Genomic DNA, 16,795 nt, shown 5'->3' on the forward strand with positions numbered 1-16,795 from the left:
CCCAAACCATAATACAGTGGTACCTTGGTTTACGAGCATAATTCGTTCCAGAAGCATGCTCGTAAACCAAAATACTCATATCAAAGAGTTTTCCCATAGGAAATAATGGAAACTCGCTTTGATACTTCCCCCCCCCCCCCCGAGGCCAGCGGCGCTGCTCTATTCCCTCCCCCCATGAGAACTGGCATTGCTCCCCCCGAAGGCCCCCCCCCCTGCCGCAACCTGAAGTCCCCCAGACCCACCCAAACCCGCTTCTTACTTTCAGCTCGGCATCAGCACTGGCACCAGCATGTCCTGTGCTTTGGTGCCGAAGCTGAGCTGAAAGTAAGAAGCAGGTTCGGGTGGGTCTGGGGGACTTCAGGTCACGGCAGAGGGGTGCCGGATCGCGGCGGAGGAGGGACTGGATCATGGAGGGGGGGGGGCGCTCGTAAATCGAGCCACGCTCGGTTTCTGAGGCACCGATTTTGCGAATGTTTTGCTCGTCTTGCAAAACACTTGCAAACCGGTGCACTCGTAAACCAAGTACCACTGTAATTTTGTCTTGTAGTATTTAATTTCATGCCATCCAAAGTCCACCCCCCCAAAAAAAAAAAAATTCACAAAAATGAAGAAATAATTATCTTAAATATAACAAAACAAAAAAAATGATGAAAAATACAGGAAGGCACCTGAAGTGAAAAAATTTATCACACACAAGAATGTTTGAAAAACAACTTCATTCTGCAGAAAACAACTGACAGAAGGCGCACGTGCGGTATGGACAGTGCTAAAGTTTTAAAATGACACTACACTTTGGTACATGTCTGAGGCCCATATCTGAGAATATATTGCCTTGTCCTCAGATAATGCATGATCCGTAGTGGACCTGTGTTGGAAAACTGCTGCTCCCTGGGCTGTACTTATTTAGGATATATGAAAGACTAGCAGCATATTGGGCTCTATGTCCATTAGCAAAATACAAAGGCAAATGATGTCCCATCTTCATTACTCTACCCATAAAAAAACAGATCAAACAAAGAAAAGTTCTCAAAGCTTTTTATTCACAACTCTGTTAACCAAGTAGCCTGACATGGCTGTGTTTCGCCCATGTAAGGGCTGCTTCAGGGGCATACAGAAGACCAAGCAGTATATCCAGGAAGTCTCACCCACTTGGATAAAACTGTTCTCTACAAGCAGCAGCAGCCAGTCACAGTAGATCTGCTATGTAACTATGCATCACAGCACAGAAACTTAGCAAAAACATATTTTTTTTCCATTTTCTCAAAGGTCAGTCAGAATGGCCTTCCAGTCCAAAGTTACTCTGATGGGTACTGACTCGGATGATCAGAGGAACTTAGAAAATCTTCACAACACATCATTTATAGGTTAAGACACCTCAAATTCTGCTAAATACCTTTGCCAAATACTCAAATTCAAGCAGATTCGGGATGGGATTTGATATACTTGACTTTGTTATAATCAAAGTGGTTTACCTATTTTGTACCTGGAGCAAATGGAGGGTTAAGTGACGAGCTGCAGTGGGAATCAAACATGGTTCTCATGCTAATACTGATGTAAGGTGAAATGAACAGCAGCCTTTTGTATGCTTTATTCAAATCTTATTGTAAGCTTGGGGGTTATCGTTTGATCTGCTAGAAAGGCAGAACATACTTCTAAGTTCAATTAATCACACCCAGAAATTGAACAAAAAAGAGCTACTTTTATTGCTTTTAAAAAATACAAGACCATATATGATACATTATTATAGTGGTATCTTTCCACTCAATATCTGGTACTAGATACATTATTCATGAGCTGCCACTTATTGATAATTTGAATACTGTTATATATGTTTGATGAAGACATCACGGAAATAATTTATTTTATTTTTTTAAATTGTCTCACGTGAATTGTGCTGTTTTCAAAGTAAATTTATATGCATTATTTCCACTTTGAAAATGACCCTAATAAAAGCCAGGCCTACACATTAACACTTACTTGGTAGCTCTAGTTTCTCTCTAAAAATTTACAAGTTTTTGACTTAGTGTTCAAAAATAGGTATTAACCCATGGATTCTACATAGGTCACCTAAAGTTGGGCACGCAGTTACGGGTACAAATGCCAGATCCATGCCAAAGCTAATTAATCAGCCAATAAATATTTGCATTAATTAGGATTTAGGTACAGACTTGCCCTGTGCCCTATTCTACAATGTACTTAAATTTCAGTGTAAATTCCAAATGGGTGTGGCTATGGGAGGGGCATTTGCGGACCAAGGGGTAAACCCAGAAGATGGCACATGCCCAACTTCTATAAATTGGGCACCAGCACATACACAAGATTTTGGCAGAAGTGCTGGCACCCAAACTTAGGCAAGAATTATAAAAGTACATACATACAGGAGAGGCACAGAAGAGGCCTAGGGAACTTTTTAAAAGCCTATTTCTGCAGCTAAAGCACTGCTTTACTCACGCACATGGCTCTAAAAATAAATCTGTATTTTGTGGATGCAAGAAGTATATTTAACCCCTGTGTTTTGCTAGGATTTCTGAAAATGGTGGAGACCTGTTCGGCTTCTTACCCTATAGGCTCGAATATAAACCGAGATCTAGGGCCCAAAAATGGGGGGTCTTGGTTTATATTCGGGTCAACCCTGACCCCCCCCCCTCCCAAACCTGTTGCAAGCCTCTGCTGAGCCTGTTGTAAGACCTGGTGGTCCAGTGGTGGGCCGGGACAGTGTGGATCCCTTCCTTCTCCTGCCCCAGCTAACTTTGAACAACTTTTATTTCCCTCCCCCCCTCTTTCCTGTTAAATCCCCGATGGTCTAGCGGTGGGCCAGGATAGGAGGGATCCCTCCCGGCTCCTGTCCCGATCAACTCTCAGAAGTTTTACCTCCTTTCCCCCTCCCTTGCATACCTTTTGAATCCCTGGTAATCCAGCGGTGAACCGTGGCAGGAGCAACCTTCCTTCACTCCTGCCCGCGCAGAGCGACTAGCTGATTGGTTGCCGCCAGAAAAAAAAAGTTTAAAGCCTAATATCAGTAGGAGTTGGAGCTGAAGGTTTGGTGTGCAGACTCCACAGCCCTGGCTATCCCACCATCATCTTCTAACAAAGGTGTGACCTTCCTGGCATATAATTAATCCACTGCACTATATTTAGATTGGATGCAAGAATTCTCACAATTCCTAGCATGTTGCCTTCTATAACCAAGGTTCTCAGAGACCATAGGGCTGCTCTCATGCAGGAGGCTGTAGGATCCAACTTCAGATACATAAAACCTGGTCCCACACTCTGTGTGGCATCTCTCTATGTGAAGTGATTCACTCTTATCTGCTAGAACCAATGGTCCATCAAGCCCAGAATCCTGTTTCCAACAGTGGCCAAACCAGGTCACAAGTACCTGGCAAGATCCCAAAGTAGTAAACAGATTTTAATGCTGCTTGACCTAGGAATAAGCAGTGGATTTCCCCAAGTCCATCTCAATAACGGCTTATGGACTTCTAAGAAATCAGCCAAACCTTTTTTTAAACCCTGCAAAGCTAAATGATTTTAGCCACATTTTCCGACAATAAATTCCAGAGCTTAATTACACATTGTGTGAAAAAATATCTTCTCTGGTTTGTTTTAAATCTTCTAATCCTAGAATTTTTGAAAAGAGTAAGCAAGCGATTCAACATCTACCCTTTCAACTCCACTCGGTATTTTATAGACCTCCATCATATCTCCTAAGCTGTCTCTTCTCCAGGATGAAGAGCTCTAGCCGCTTTAGCCTATCCTCATAGGGAAGTCGTCCCATTCCTTTATTCATTTTTGTTGCCTTCTCTGTACCTTTTCTAGTTCTGCTATATCTTTTCTGAGATAAGGCAACCAGAATTGCACATCTTTGTTTTCCAATCCTTTCCTGCTCATTCCTAACAGAAGCATAAGGGTCGAAGGGGTCATTAGTGTGAATGTTAAAAATCACCAAAAATGAGGGAAAGAGATGAAGGTTCAAGAAAGAAGGAAAGCCAGGAGTCAGTTAGGAAGGAAGAAAAGGACATATCAGGGGGTTGGTAAACGACTGCTACTAGGAGAGATAGTGAATAGACAGATGGAGTGGACTTCAAAGAAGAACAGCAGCGAGGCTGAGGTGAAAGAAGAAGTTGAAATCTACAAGAGGGTGAGAGTAACAGCCCAACAGCACCTCTGCGAGGTGTACGGGAGAAAAGGCAACCTCCGTGATAGTACGGCAGCTGAAGCAAGTCCTCGGGGGCAGAGCCAGGTCTTGGTTAGTGCCAAGTAGGTGGAGAAAAAACATCCATACTAGATCTGCTCAATACCAGACTATAAACAAGCACCAAATAAATTGGCCTTATATATTTATTCACTTGTATTTTTATAATTCACTTTCTCTCATAAGGCCCAAGGCCTTACTTGAGAAATAAGTCCAGAAAAACTAAGTCCTTAAAGGGCCTCAACATGCCCTCCACAAAATAGCAGCTGCAGAGAGAAGCAATACTCTCAGACTGCACTAACTTAGCTTTGACAAAGCTAATATTATTTCTAATGTTGCACTAGCACCACATTGAGATTTGCTATTATAGGGGAAAACACCCTCCAGCGATTCAAGACAAAGTTAGACAAGTTCCTGCTGAACCAGAACGTATGCAGGTAAGGCTAGACTCAGTTAGGGCACTGGTCTTTGACCTAAGGACTGCCGTGGGAGCAGACTGCTGGGCACGATGGACCACTGTTCTGACCCAGCAGCGGCAGTTCTTATGTTCTTAGTGGGACAGATTACCAATATCATCACTGGTGCCTCCTGATCAGAGACCAGCAAAAACCCAGACAAGGCTAGCGAAGCCCTGTGGTGCTGAAGTCACAAGGTATGAAGACTTCTGGGTGATGCTGGTCTAATATAGTTTATAAGAGACAATATGAATTAGTATAGACTAGAAAAGGAATGTAGAACTGAGTTGTTGTTTGTTTTTTAATCTTTTGATCCATCAAAAATATTCCATGCCCTCAAACTGCTCAGAGCTTTCAGTCTTAAAAGAAAAATAAACTACACATCTCCCACGATTTACTATGTAACAATTACCAACTCAAAATAAAAATATAAAGCTTGAACCTTTAGGTGAATACTGATCATAAAAAATTTAAAGCTGTGCCAATGAAGGCAACTGCCCCCAGTTCATAATTCTCTGGGAGTATGCCCCTGCCTAGCTATGCCTCAGTGGTCATGCCGCCAACTGGCATGGTTCTTAATACAATAAAATAAATACTGGTTCAGAAAACATTTTTGCTGCACTATGACAAACTTGTAACTCAAAGCGCTCTGCTTCGCTTATCCACCAATCTGACACAAGAGCCTTCCCTGGCGTTTAGTCTTCAAATCTCTGCTTTTATTCTCATAGAGACATTCACAACTGCAGAGAAGAACCAGGAAAGAATGTCAACCCAGTACATGGATTGCTTCAGTTTCAGAATTCAGAAGGGAAAAAAAAAATACAAAAACCGTATGCAGCAAGGTGGGGGAGGGGGAAGGATGAGAGAGGAAGCATTAAAGCTTTTAACATAACGATAAAAATACTTTAAGAAAGGTGAAAACTCATGGGAGGTGATCACGAACTCTTCTTCTGTTCAGCAATTCCATCTAAAGAAACAAAAAAAAAAAAAAAAAAGTGAAAAGATCAGGAGTGATTGCAGAAAGGTACCAATATCTGAATAAGGGTTCAAGATAACAACTTGTAAGCAGGGCAGGGAAAAAAGCTGGGCAGTAGCACAATAGCTATTCTGGTTGATGACAGACTAATTAAAACAAGCCAGAAAATAAAAAAACACACATTCCTTCTATTAAGGAGCGCTAACAGATTTAGATCATGCTAACAATTAGCTCGTATTAAATACTCAGAAGCTCATTTTATTTCTAAGAGCTTCTTAGAATTTAGTGTGTGCTAATCGCTAGTACACTTAAAAAACAAACAAACAATTTATTCAAGAAACAAAGCAAAGAGCTACAGCATTTTCATGTAAGAGAATACAGCAAAACCCAACTGACACAACAGAGGTTAAACAGTCAAGAGTCTAGGTTTGGGTTCTTTTAACCCAGACTCAGCCAAATAAAACTACCCCACTGCGATTTCTTGTAGGGAGCTTTATTAGCATGCTTTTGCTCCACTTCCCATCCTTCTGGGTTGTCCTCCAATTCTTCAGTTCGTACCAAAGCAGATGGTCAGCCTTGGAGAGGAACTAGAAGGGAGGGGAACAGGGCACTCCCACAGAAACACGCCTGTTCTGCTCATATCATTAATCACATAACAGATTAAATTTAACCATTTGCAATACATAACAAGATGAAAAAACAAACAAGACACCAACTGGAGCACAACCTCCACTAAAAGTGTGGATTTTATAGATACTCCCTAGCTTCTTCAACACGGCAGTCCCATCCTCTATCCTGTATCTGTAGAAGATGGAGATGTCGGTGCTGATAGGTCAACTGTTGACTTGTCACATCAACCTCTGGTGCATGAATCATGCAACTTGTTGATCGAAAAAACTGTCAGCCTTGTCTGCTTGGCTTACCTTCTCAAGTCCTTAAGTGTCTCAGCGTAAGGGGCAAACAAAGAGCTTGTGAGACACATGAATTTTAGACTGCACTCCAGCATGGGATCATATTCCTCCATGTCATTGAACAGTTTTTCCAGTGTTGATGCCTATCCTAGTATTCAGTTCAGGTTCTTTCCTCTAAGTTCGCGAGGATTTTGGGCTCTGTAGACCATAAGAGTCTTGCATTTGAAATCACCCTTAGCATTGGCACACAGTAGGAGGGTGATGTAATCTCTAAATGCCTTGAATCCTGGGACTTTTGCTGTTATTTTCATTATATATGTCCGTTTCCCAGTATGCTTGTAAAACAAGCCAACCAGTCTCATCCACACTGAATGCCCCTCTGGCACATATCCCTTTTCTTCAATTACACTTGTATGTTTTAAATCTGCCGAGTGTTTTTGGTGACACAATGTCCAGAAAAGTGGTTGCAATGAAATCAAATGACTCAATGACAAAACTACCTCAGCTGGGAGCCAGGACTGACATATTGGAAACAAAGAAATAACATTTTTTAAAAAGTGACAAATAAACAAGGAACTACCAGGTATCTATTAAAAAACCTCACATGAGAATGACAAGTTTTAGGTACTAAGTTAACTGCAATGAAAAAAAAGAAAAAACAGATTCCATCAGCTTCCCCCAACTAGTTACAGACCTCACAGGTTGTCTCATTTACCATCTGCTAGAGACTGAGAAATATTGACTAGTAATTATATAGGGCGATGGTGCTATGTCAGGAAGTTCTGCTTCACGCAACGAGTGGTGGACACCTGGAATGCTTTCCCAGAAGAGGTAATTGCGGAATCCACCGTTCTAGGATTTAAGGGTAAGTTAGATGTACATCTCCTTATGAGTGGCATGAAGTGACATGGGTAAGGGTAAGCTAGATGCACTTCTCTTTATGAGAAGCTTAGAGCAATATGGGGGACTAAAACTTTGCCAGGGTACACCTGGCGGGGCCACCGCGTGTGCGGATCGCTGGACTTGATGGACCTAGGGTCTGTTCCGGAGATGGCGCTTCTTATGTTCTTATGTCTCCATTTGCTGGTAGGAGAAGGCGTAACCAAGCATTTGCACTGGTCCGATGGGAAATAAAGATTTCCAGATCTTTTTCTTTTAATAGAGTGAAGCAACAAAGATATGGAGCCAGGTGAACAAAAATATCTCCGCAAAAAAAAACAGGGAGCAGTGGCCCTATAGTATGAGGATGTTTCAGAAATGTAACAGCAAATTGACAGTATTTCATGAAACGAATACCTCACAACGGGTAAAGCTGCATTTTGGGAAGGGGGGAGAGGGGGTTAGAGAGAAATGAATAGAGGGTGAGGTAGTGTAAAGAAAGGGAGAGGTGGTGGCATAGCCTGGGGGGGGGGGGTGCAGTGAAGATGCATTCTTAGAGGAAGTGTTGAAACTGCCCAATAGATGACATGGTATGCTTAATCAATAGGACACCATATACAAAATGGTAGCGCCCTTAGCTGTTTGCATGGTAGAGGAGCAGCAAGCAGTCTTCAGATTTTTGTGGTTTGAGGGTGTAAAACCTTGTGAAATTCATAGAAGAATGCTGCAACTGTATGAAGATGCCTGCACTGGTGACAGAAGAGTGTACGAGTGGGTAGATGCATTTAAAAACGGGTGAAAATCAATCCCTGATGAAGAACGCTCTGATTGTCCAAACATGGCCTTCACTAATGAGAAGGTGGGTCATGCTGATGCCATTATTCATGAAAACAGGCGCATTTCTTTAGAAACTCTGGACCAGGAAATTAGATATCCATATCAGATCTGCACATACCATGTAGGTTCTCAAGTATCGCAAATTGTGTGCACGGTGGGTGCATAGGATGCCGGTTGATGAGCAAATGATTCATGTGCAGACTTCCACAGCCTTTTTTGGTGCGATAAAACGATGAAGAAGGCTTCCTGGCATGTATTGTTACAGGGGACAAAACCTGGGTGCATCACTATGCGCCTGAAAGCCAAGAGGCAGTCTTCACAATGGTGTAACACCATTTCCAGTCGGGTATGTTAGATAAGAGTGTGAGCCTATCAGGACAGATAGGGAAACATACTTGAGTACCCGACTGCAAACCATTTAGGCTATAAGTGGTATATAAATACTAAATAAATAAGGTGGTCAAGTCTCAACCCTCCCAAAGGCGTTCTTCTCCATTATAGTGCATGCCCTTACATGGCCACTGCAACTTGGAGATTGGTATTTCAGATCTTACAGCATCCTCTATACAGCCCTGATCTTGCTCCCTCTGATTTTTCATGGGTTTGGACCCTTGAAGGATGCTTTGAGAAGACAAAGATTCGGAAGCGATAAAGAAGGCACAACCAAAAATGTTTTTTTTCCCAATGGAATAAAGAAATTGGTACAACAGCGTGAGAAGTGTGTTAAAAAGGAGGGCGATTATGTAGAAAAATGACATATAATTTGTATCTCTAATTGAATTATATATCTCAAAATATTCAATTTGCTGTACTTTTTGAAATGCCCTCATAATTCAGGAACTCCTGATATGTTTTCCAGGTGGTTAGGCAGCAGAGGCTTGTTCAGTGTTCAGCACAGTCACAATCTCTGGTCTTTAAAATAAAAAAAAAAAAAAAAAAAGAGTTTACACCAAAGACATGGTAGACTTGCAGGCCAATCACCATTTGCTTGTCTATCAAAGTATAATTCATAAGAACATAAGAATAGCCTTACCGGGTCAGTCCAATGGTCCGTTCTCACGGTGGCCAATCCAGGTCACTAGAACCTGGTACAACCCAAGGAGTAGCAACATTCCATACAGAATCTCAAAGAATAGCACGATTCTGTCATCCCAAAGAGTGACAAGATTCTAGAATCCCAAAGAGTAGCAACATTCCATGCTACCAATTCAGGGCAAGCAGTGGCTTCCCCCATGTCTTTCTCAATAACAGACTATGGACTTTTCCTCCAGGAACTTGTCCAAACCTTTCTTAAAACCAGCTACGCTATCATTACAAGAGAACAAAAAAGGATGATCAAGAGAAACTTTTGCACATTACCTGTAATCAGTCATGACTTATAGACGGAAACTTCAGCTCTGCAATATCTGAATCAGGGGAGCTGCTGCCACTGCGGTCACTGTATGTGTCCCTGTGGGGAATTGAACAGGTTTCCAGCATTTAAAAAGTACCCTAAACCACAGTTCAAAATAAAACTACATGCAGATAAAACAGATTCCTGCTGAAAAGATTTGATTGGAGGATGAGATGTATAGTGTCTGCATCTATGAGACAAACGGATCTTTTCCAGATAAGCCCCGCCACTAATGGAAAAAGTGCACGCGCCGAAAGTTAAACCCCGCCACCTTCTGCCAGCGCACGCAACCTTAACCAGTGAAGTTCTCAGCACAACGCCCCCACAACGCGGGCGCGATGTGTATAAAGTAAAGTGGGGGGTTCCCCCCCACGCCCCCCCAGTCGGAGCACCCAAAAAAGATTATAAAAAAGAGGATATGAAACTTAACATTATAAAAAAATAGGATAAACTGTCGACCATTTTTTTAAGGGCTCCGACGGGTGGGGCATGGGAGGGGGAACCCCCCCACTTTACTTTATACACATCGCGCCTCTTTTTTATAATCTTTTTTGGGTGGCGGGGGTTAACTTTTTGGCGGGGCTTATCTGGAAAAGATCCACACAAACTTGGTTTTTTCTTTTACATAGAGTTTTCTGGACCCCTGTTTGTTTACAAAAATGAGATAGCTCCAAGTCTAATAGATGTTGGCACTGGGACATTAGATCATGCCATGTGTTCAAAGACTTCATTACTTCTTTTTCGCTGTATGTCCAGCTCTTCTTTATTGTAAACCGTCTCGAACTACCTTGGCTTTGGCGGTATATAAACAATAAATTATTATTATTATTATCATCATCTTTTATTCTATTGTCCATTTATATTGATATTTTGGAAATCGATATGGACCCAAATAAATAGGTTGTTAGAAAATCCGGTGGCCTTGACATATGATACTATTTTATTTGGCATGTCAATGAGAGCGAAAAGTCAATTTCTTCAAAAAAGCAATAAGCTTTTACTTATTTTGACTGGAGCTGCCATTCAACAGATTACATTCAATTGGAAAAATCAGAGTAGATTAAATTACAGTTTCTGGTGGAGTTCTCTATGTCATATATTTAAAATGGAACGAACATTAGCAATACAGAGAGGATATTTTGGTAAATTTCAAGAGGTTTGGGAACCATTAACAGACTTTTGTAATGAGCAATAAACATTTTCCCATAATAAGATAATTGAAATGAGGGGATGGGATTGGGTGGGTGGGATGGTATTTTTTGATATTTTATTAATTCATATAATGTATAATATAATATATGAATATTTTTTATGTAATAGGGATGGAAAGGGTGGTTAAATTTCATGATTTTCAGATGATATTATAGTAAATCAAGTGATGTTTTACAATTCAAATGTTATTTCCTGTTACACTTGATGTAAGTTATAAAAACGAATTAAAAAAATAAAAGAAGATTTGATTTAAATGAATAACTCAGGCAATGTGGGACAAATGGGGAAATTTTCACTTGCTTAAGTGGAAACTTAGATATGGCTCTCTATCCTGAACCCTTTAGGCTAATTTTTAAGGAAATTATCTTACATGGATATGCAAGTACCCACAGACTTGGCAGGTCCTTCTGTGAGTGGAGGAAATTACTTTTTTTTTTTTTTTTTTTTGGGGGGGGGGAGCAGGATGAGTATAGAGACATAATTGAAAATCTCATTCTGCAACTGTACCCGATTCTCTTGATCTAACACAGTGGTCTCAAATTTGTGGCCCGCCGGGTACTATTTTGAGGCCCTCGGTATGTTTATTATAATCACAAAAGTAAAATAAAAGAGTTTCTTGATCATATGTCTCTTTAGCTATAAATTACAATATTATTATTAAGGCTTAGACAAAAGGATTTATAAACTATAAAATTTTCATTTTTTTAATAAGACATCAACTATTTTTTCCGAGGTCCTCCAAATTCTGAGGTACCTACAAATCCACAATGTGGCCCTGCAAAGGGTTTGAGTTTGAGACCTCTGATCTAACACATGCCTTTGGGAACCCTTTTTAAGGCAGTTAAGAGTTTGCATGTTGTAAAGCCTGCACATACTTTCTCTTGACACACTAAAAATTGCTCTCCTCTCCTACCCCTCAAATGACCAATTTACCCTCCAGTAAATTACTTTGAAAGCTGTCCTCAAAGTGACATGCCCAAGATCACAAGTAACAGCAGAAAAAAAAGCAGGATTTGGACCTGGCTTTCCTGGTTCCTAGTTCAGTAGTATAACTGTCTAATATAATAAAACGGTAAGCCGCGCATGCGCACTTCCTATGCGTGCGTCCGTTTTCCGTGAGCTGTAGCGACCCATAGGAAGTGCGCATGCGCGGCTTACGGTCTGGCCTCACAAGGCAAGACAAGTTCACATGCGCGCCCTTCCCTGCTCTCCACCTGCGGAGCGGCGGTTGCCGGCCGCTAGTACCCCCTGTCCTCTCCGTCGCCTCCCGGCTCCAGCGGCGTAGGCAGCACTATAAACACGCTGCTTCGCGCCCTTCTCTGCCAATTTCCTCTGCCGCATCTCTGATGACATCATCGGAGACAGACGCGGCAGAGGAAGTCGCCAGTAGAAGGCCGCGAAGCAGCGTGTTTAAAGTGCTGCCTACGCGGCTGGAGCCCCGAGGTTTGTCGGCGGTGGGAGGGTCAGGAGCAGGCTGGATCGACAATGGCAGTAAAAGAAGGGGGAGGGGCCGAACGGAGCAGGGAAGAGAAGTTAAGAGAAGGGAAAGGGGGAGTGGGGGAAAATGCTGCTACTGCTTCTACACAGGAAAGGGGGGGGATAGGAGGGAAATGCTGTTGCTGCTGCATAGGGAAGTGGGATGGAAATGCTGCTGCACAGGGAAATGGGGAAAAATGACAGACAGACAGCGGGAGGGAGGGAGACAGAAAGAAAGAAAGAAAGAAAGACACAGGGGCAGGGAGAGGGACAGAAAGACAGACAGACAGAGAAAGGGGGCCAGAGAGAGAGTCAGCGGGAGAAGGAAAGGGGGCTGCTTTGGGGGGAGGGGTGTGCTGGAGGAAGACAGAAGGGGCCGTGGAGAGATAGGGAAAGGGAGCTGCTTTGAGGGGAGGTGTGCTGGGGACAAACAGCTTTGCTTTGGGGGGGGAAGACAGAAGGGGCCATGGAGAGACAGGGAGAGGGATAGGGGGCTGCTTTGGGAGGAGGGGTGTGCTGGGGGAGACAGAAGGGGCCATGGAGAGATAGGGAAAGGGAGCTGCTTTGAGGGGAGGTGTGCTGGGGACAGACAGCTTTGCTCTGGGGGGGGGGGGAGACAGAAGAGGGCCATGGAGAGACATTTGGGGGGGAGGTGGGTGCTGGGGGCAGACAGCTTTACTCGGGGGGGAGGGGGAGACAGAAGGATACAGACAGCGGCCAAGGAGAGAGAGATAAAGAAACACAGACAGGCAGACACATCTATTCTAGCACCCGTTAATGTAACGGGCTTAAAGACTAGTCACAGCATATATGACTATTACATATGATATTAAAATTAAAATGTGAGTGTTTTATTAGTTAAGAGGAGGAAAAAGATAGGAGGAAAAAGATAAGATTTTAAGACAAATTTTATTTGTCCAAGGCACATTTTATATTGTGGTAAAAAGAATTATTTTCAGATGCTGCCTAAGATACCCAGCTCTGGAGAAAACAATTTCTGCAAATAAAATCCCACATTCATAAAGGAGAAATTAGGTTCTTACCTGCTAATTTACTTTCTTTTAGCTTCTCCAGACCAGTAGAGGTTAACTTTACGAATGGGTATATATCTAATCATGACCAGCAGGTGGAGACTGAAAACAAAACTTTGGGACAGTATATACTATCCTCCCTTCTCTATTTCCCTCAGTCTGCCGAATAGCCAAGCAGAACCAAGAACTGGAAAACAGGAAGAAAACAATACTCCGAAAGGAGTAACAAATAACATACCCAAATGCTGTTGGAAAATGCAGAGGAGAAATACCCGAAGGAAAATGTCCCCACAGCTCGCCAGCTAAGCCAGCCGAGCCACAGCCGCTGTTCTTTAATTCTCCCCGGCCCTAGAAAAATACTAGAACCCGCAGCAAAAAACAAAAACTGCCCGCGAAAACAGCCCCAACAACAACAACAACAACAGACAGGGTGGGGACCTCTACTGGTCTGGAGAAGCTAAAAGAAAGTAAATTAGCAGGTAAGAACCTAATTTCTCCTTCTTTAGCACTCTCCAGACCAGTAGAGGTTAACTTTACGAATGGGACGTACCAAAGCAGTCCCTCTCACGGGCGGGACCCCCGAAGGGCCGATACCAGAACACGCTCACCGAACACCGCGTCCCGACGCGCCTGAACATCTACCCGATAATGTCTAACAAAAGAATACAAGGAGGACCAAACCGCAGCCTTACAAATATCCACCGGAGGCACGAGCGACGACTCAGCCCAAGAAGCCGCCTGACCCCGAGTGGAATGAGCCTTGAGAAACTCCGGAACAGGCTGCTGTTTCAGAAGATAAGCGGAAGCAATCGTCTCCTTGATCCAGCGCGCAATAGTAGCCTTAGAAGCGCCAGCTCCCCGACGAGGACCAGCCAGGAGGACAAAGAGATGATCGGACTTCCGGAATTCCTGGGTCCGCTGCACATCAGAGCGAAGGACCCGACCGACATCCAACTTGCGCAGCTGCCGTTGCTCAGAAGAGCCCTCCCGACCACCCAAGACCGGGAGAACCACCGATTGATTGACATGAAAAGGAGAAACAACCTTCGGCAGAAAGGAAGGAACAGGCCGCAAGACGACCCGCTCCCTAGACAACTCCAAGAAGGGAGCCCTACAAGAGAAAGCCTGCAGCTCAGAAATACGCCTAGCAGAAGTAATGGCCACCAAAAAGACCGCCTTCAAAGTAAGGTCCTTCAAAGAACAGTCGTCCAAGGGCTCGAAAGGCGGGCGCACCAAAACAGAGAGAACCAGATTAAGATCCCAAGAGGGAACCGAGGGCCGTAGGGGAGGCCTAAGCAACTTGGCCGCCCGCAGAAACCGAATCACATCAGGAAGAGCCGATAAACGCTGACCTGACACCAACCCTCGAAAGGTCGACAGGGCCGCAAGATGAACCCGGAGAGAAGACCAAGCCAGGCCTCTATCCAGGCCATCCTGCAAGAACTCTAGAATGTTAGGCAGAGAAGCGCGAAAAGAGGTCACTCCCCGCGCCCGACACCATTCCTCAAAGAGACGCCAAACCCGCACATAAGCCCGAGAGGTAGAAAGCCTCCGGGACCCCAACAGTGTAGCGATCACCTTGTCTGAATATCCCTTCTTGCTAAGGCGACCCCTTTCAAGAGCCACGCCGTAAGACAGAAGAGAGACGGGTCGAACAAGGGAATGGGACCCTGCATCAGAAGGTCGTCCGAGAGAGGCAGAGGAAGAGGAACCGCCACCAGGTGCCTCACCAGATCCGCATACCACGGACGTCGAGGCCAATCCGGAGCCACCAGCACCACCAAACCCGGATGGTGAACAATGCGAAGAAGCACTCTGCCCACCAGCGGCCAAGGAGGGAACACATACAACAGCCCCTCCGTTGGCCACGGCTGGACCAGAGCATCCAGACCCTCGGCCAGCCCTTCCCTGCGACGACTGAAGAAGCGGGGCACTTTGGCGTTGCCACTCGTGGCCATCAGGTCCATCAGGGGCTGCCCCCAATCTTGCACTATCAACCGAAACGCTCCGGCGCCGAGAAACCACTCTCCTGGATCCAGGAAGTGACGACTGAGGAAGTCTGCCTGAACATTTTCTACCCCGGCTATATGAGAAGCCGAGAGGTCCAGAAGATGGGACTCCGCCCAAACCATGAGCCGAGCCGCCTCCTGCGCCACAGGAGTGCTCTTGGTGCCCCCCTGACGATTGACATAAGCCACCGCCGTGGCATTGTCCGACAGGACTCTGACCGACTTGCCCAGCAAAAGGGAGTGGAAAGCTAACAGCGCCAGCCTGACCGCTCTGGTCTCCAACTCGTTGATCGACCAGGAGGCCTCCTCCGCGGACCAGGTGCCCCGAGCTGAGTGGCCCATAAACTGAGCCCCCCAACCGAGGAGACTCGCATCCGTAAGGAGCACCGTCCACTGCGGGAGATCCAGACCCACCCCCTGAACCAGGTGAGGGGTCCGGAGCCACCAGCGCAGACTGCAGCGCGCCAAGCCTCGCAGGGGAACCGGAACATCCAAATCTTGCCTCCGGGGAGACCACCTCCGGAGCAGAGCATACTGAAGAGGACGCATGTGGGCCCGCGCCCACCTCACCACGTCCAGGGACGCCGCCATTGACCCCAGGACTTGGAGGAAATCTCGCGCCCGAGGACCCCGGGACGCCAAAAGCAGGCGAATCTGAGATTGCAATTTGCTCACCCGGGCCTCTGGAAGGAAGACCTTCCCCAAGGAGATGTCGAACATAACCCCAAGGCACTCCAGACGCTGAGCCGGGACCAACCGACTCTTGGAAAGGTTGACCACCCAGCCCAGCGACCGGAGAAACTCCACCACCCGAGCCGTAACCCGGGAGCTCTCCTGCAACGACTTTGCCCGAATCAACCAGTCGTCCAGGTAGGGGTGGACCAGGATGCCCACCGACCGCAAGGCTGCCGCGACGACCACCATTACCGTGGTGAACGTCCGAGGAGCCGTGGCCAGACCAAAGGGAAGCGCACCGAACTGAAAGTGCCGCCCCAAGATCGCAAAGCGAAGGAAGTGCTGATGAGAGGCCCGAATTGGAACCTGCAAGTAGGCCTCCGTCAGATCGAGAGACGTAAGAAACTCCCCCGGCTGAACCGCCAGAATGACTGACCGCAGCGTTTCCATGCGGAAAGACGGAATCTTGAGAGCTCTGTTGACCCCTTTCAAATCCAGGATGGGCCGAAAGGTCCCCTCCTTTATGGCCACCACAAAGTAAATGGAGTACCTGCCGGTGCCCCACTCCGTAGGGGACACCGGCACCACTGCCTCGAGATCTAGCAAACGCTGAAGGGTCTGACGAAAAGCCTGCGTCTTCCATGGAGTCTGACATGGAGAAGCGAGGAAAAGGTCCGGCAGAGAGCGGGTAAACTCCAGAGCGTAACCGTCCCGCACCACCTCAAGGACCCACTGATCGGACGCGATCT

The 16,795-nt window shown here is 45.3% G+C and overlaps 1 protein-coding gene across 3 annotated transcripts in view; it reads right to left on the reverse strand.

The window, feature by feature from the left end:
- Positions 1–1,679: 1,679 nt before the first annotated feature.
- The window catches only part of CTPS1 (CTP synthase 1), an 85,324-nt gene continuing 70,208 nt past the window's right edge, over positions 1,680–16,795 (reverse strand). For 2 of the 3 annotated variants that reach the window (XM_033956993.1, XM_033956992.1), the window contains exon 18: positions 9,610–9,700. In XM_033956993.1, the coding sequence (XP_033812884.1) occupies positions 9,616–9,700 (85 nt within the window). In that variant the 3' untranslated portion in view covers positions 9,610–9,615. Of the gene's footprint in view, positions 5,615–9,609; positions 9,701–16,795 lie in introns of those variants that run through there. The other variant, XM_033956991.1, reaches the window with a different exon arrangement.

Source organism: Geotrypetes seraphini, chromosome 8 (genome assembly GCF_902459505.1).
Source record: "Geotrypetes seraphini chromosome 8, aGeoSer1.1, whole genome shotgun sequence".
Classification (NCBI taxonomy): Eukaryota; Metazoa; Chordata; class Amphibia; order Gymnophiona; family Dermophiidae; genus Geotrypetes; species Geotrypetes seraphini.